The following is a 2,717-nucleotide window of genomic DNA, read 5'->3' on the forward strand; positions in this document are numbered from 1 at the left end:
AAGGGGTTGCTAGGCTCTGTGTTTCCGAAGTCTTCGCCGCCTGGAGCCCTTCTTAGGAGCTGCCTGCTTTCTCCGGGTTAGCACACAGCAGTGATGACACTCTACACCAACACTCTGGCCCCCATCCCCTGCCGGCCTCACCCCCTTCCCTTGTCCCCCGAGGTAGTGGGTACACGGAAAGGAGAGGCCCCTGCCCAGAGACCCCGCTCCCTCCCCCAGAGCGGTCCCCTTCTCCACCGCCCTACCCCAACTGTGTACCCCGCCCCAACTGTGTGCCCCTGGCGGGAAGGAAGACCGTGCAAAGGAAACTCTGCGCCCGGTGCGGTCCCCACCAGGCCCTCCCTCCCCAGCGGTTTCACTTCCTCTCCTCCGCCCCTCGGGCAGGCGTGTCTCGTGTCTCGAGAAGGAGCAGGCCTTTCTCTGTGCTGCAAGCCCTCGCCATGGCTGACACGTATGCGGTGGTGCAGAAGCGCAGGGTTCCTCCAAGCACCGGGACGGGGGCCGCGGCGCCCAGCCCGGAGGACGGGGGACCAGTCTACAGCCAGGTGATGACGCGCCCCCGCCGGCCGCAAGCACCCGCGGAGGACGCGCAGGGGGCGCTGCTGGGCTGCGGTGAGTCAGTCGGGAGGCCGGGGGTTGGGGGGTGGGGGGTGGGGAGGGTCAGCCCCATTTCTTTCTCCGGACCCTCTTGCTGGGCCTCCGCCCCCATGCCGGCCTGGCCCCCGCCTGGCTGCTGCCAGCGCTCAGGTCACGACCGGAAGTGTCCCAGTCCAAACCCTGGCAGGCCCCTGGCTGGGGACCTTTCTCCGGGAAGCTACCTCTTTTGGGCCGAGCCCTGGGACCGCCCCTCCTCTCCTCCCTCCCCCACACCCCCACTCCCTGCGGGAGCTAACTCGTGGGGGCTGGTCTCCTGTCTGCAGTGCCTGCTGACCCCGGCCCTGCTGGGCCTGGCACCTACGAGGACGTGGCCAACGGAGCTCAGACGGGTGGTCTGGGTAAGTCCGACGAAGCCCCGGGGCTGGGACTGCGCAGCTCTGACCGAATTCCGGAGTGCGGTGGATGCGGCCGCAGGGGACCAGGGGAGCCCGAAGGCTTGGGGGGTGGCCCCACCCGAGTCGCCTGCCTCTCAGCTGCCCCCTGAGACCACTGTGCTCCTCCTTCCCAGGCTTCAACCTGCGCATCGGGAGGCCCAAAGGGCCGCGGGACCCTCCTGCTGAGTGGACCCAGGCGTGAGGGCTGTGCCCAGCCCGCCTGCTGCCCCACATGGGTGCCTGGACCGCTGAAGGCCACTGTGCTCTCTCGACTGTGTGAAGTGTCAGGAACGGGAACGCTGGGCCCAAATCAAATCAAAACTTCTCAGGGTGGGAAATGTGGGGACTTGGTCCCTGTGACTACAGACTTCGAGGCTTGAGGCCGGGGGAGGGAGCCAGAGGAGGGCTGGCCGGGCTGGCCGGGCAGGTGGAAGAAAACCAGGGAGGGGTCTGACCCCAAGGTGCTGCTCAGCTGTGAAGGGGAGGATGCAGCGATGGGCCCCCCGGAGACCGTCCCCGTCACCACGGAATAAAGACGAGCTCGCGTCGGTATCGGAGCCTCCCTCCCTCCCTCAGCTGATGCCGCAGAGAGACGGACCCCCCACCGTTCCGACAGGCCCAAACCAGGCATGGCCAAGCCGTGTAGGCTGATATCAGACAGACAGGTGAAAAGATCTTCAGACGGACAGACGGACAGATGGATGCCTGACCTGCCTGGGCAGGTAGCCATGCCCGTAGCCAGCCAGCCAGCCAGCCCCGATGGATGGATCTCCAGCCAGAGAGAGAGACCAGCCAAATGTTAGCCTTCCCCTCGCCAGGTAGGTAGCCAGACAGACACCGGCCGGATGGGTCCCTAGCAGGACAGACTCCCAGACAGACAGACACAGACATCTGCAGCTGAGCAGACATGCAGGTGTCCTCCTAGCCAGCCAGACTGTGAGGTGGGCAGACCCCCAGCTGGCTCCGGGGACCCTCCACCAGACAGACACCCCGATCAGCCAGCCAACTCCCAGCTGGGCAGATGGGGGAGCCTCCAGGCAGGTGGACAGACCCCACCAAGTCTCCAGCCTCACGGAACCTGCATTTTGCAGAGAAGTTGACGTACCTCCCGAGGGAAAGACAGCCAGGTAGACCCCAGGCCGTCCGTGGGCCAGACGGGCGGACGGACCTCCAGGTGGGCTTCAGGGGCCGAGCACAGTCCCTCCGCTCCAGGCCGTCTCCCAGCTGGGCGTGTGGTACAGGTCAGCGGGTCCTTCGGACGGACCCCCTGCCGGTCAGAGGGACTTCCCGCCCCTCAGACAGGATCCCACCGGCGGGATGGACCGTGAATTGGACAGATGGGCCCCCAGCTCAGCAGACTGCCCTCAGCAAAGACGGAAATGGACTTCAAGCCGACTGACCAGCTGCTTCCCAAGCTAGACAGGTAGAGCTCAGACAGGCAGAGACCACAGCCCTTTGCGGACACCCCAGAAAGCTGATGAACATTCTACTAAGACCCTCTCCTGAGACCTTCCCGGACCTGGAAGTCCCCACCGTTGGACAACAGAGTTGAAGATCTCCATCGGGTCTCCTCAAGGAGCCAGCGTGCTCCTGTTCTCCCCCCGACCTCCGAGCCCCCCCCCCCCCCCTCAGGTGTGCGCCTTTGCCTGTCCCCCGCACACTGCAAGGGCCCTTCCGTTTCTGTAC

At 65.7% G+C, this 2,717-nt stretch overlaps 1 protein-coding gene across 1 annotated transcript; it reads left to right on the top strand.

The window, feature by feature from the left end:
* Window positions 1-300: 300 nt before the first annotated feature.
* Window positions 301-2,499, top strand: PTPN18 (protein tyrosine phosphatase non-receptor type 18). Its single transcript, XM_036011141.1, has 3 exons — window positions 301-612; window positions 921-995; window positions 1,166-2,499. The coding sequence occupies exons 1-3, from the start codon at window positions 441-443 to the stop codon at window positions 1,231-1,233; spliced, it is 315 nt and encodes a 104-aa protein (XP_035867034.1). The 5' UTR covers window positions 301-440; the 3' UTR covers window positions 1,234-2,499.
* The last annotated feature ends 218 nt before the right edge of the window (window positions 2,500-2,717 follow it).

Source organism: Phyllostomus discolor, chromosome 11 (assembly GCF_004126475.2).
Source record: "Phyllostomus discolor isolate MPI-MPIP mPhyDis1 chromosome 11, mPhyDis1.pri.v3, whole genome shotgun sequence".
Taxonomy (NCBI): domain Eukaryota; kingdom Metazoa; phylum Chordata; class Mammalia; order Chiroptera; family Phyllostomidae; genus Phyllostomus; species Phyllostomus discolor.

What these genes read in the sequence shown, in the direction of transcription:
- PTPN18 (XM_036011141.1), top strand. Translation starts at nt 441, where the DNA reads ATGGCTGACACGTATGCGGTGGTGCAGAAGCGCAGGGTTCCTCCAAGC. An exon ending in GGGGGCGCTGCTGGGCTGCG is followed by an intron (nt 613 to 920) that starts GTGAGTCAGTCG and finishes TCCTGTCTGCAG; the next exon opens with TGCCTGCTGACCCCGGCCCT. An exon ending in AGCTCAGACGGGTGGTCTGG is followed by an intron (nt 996 to 1,165) that starts GTAAGTCCGACG and finishes CCTCCTTCCCAG; the next exon opens with GCTTCAACCTGCGCATCGGG.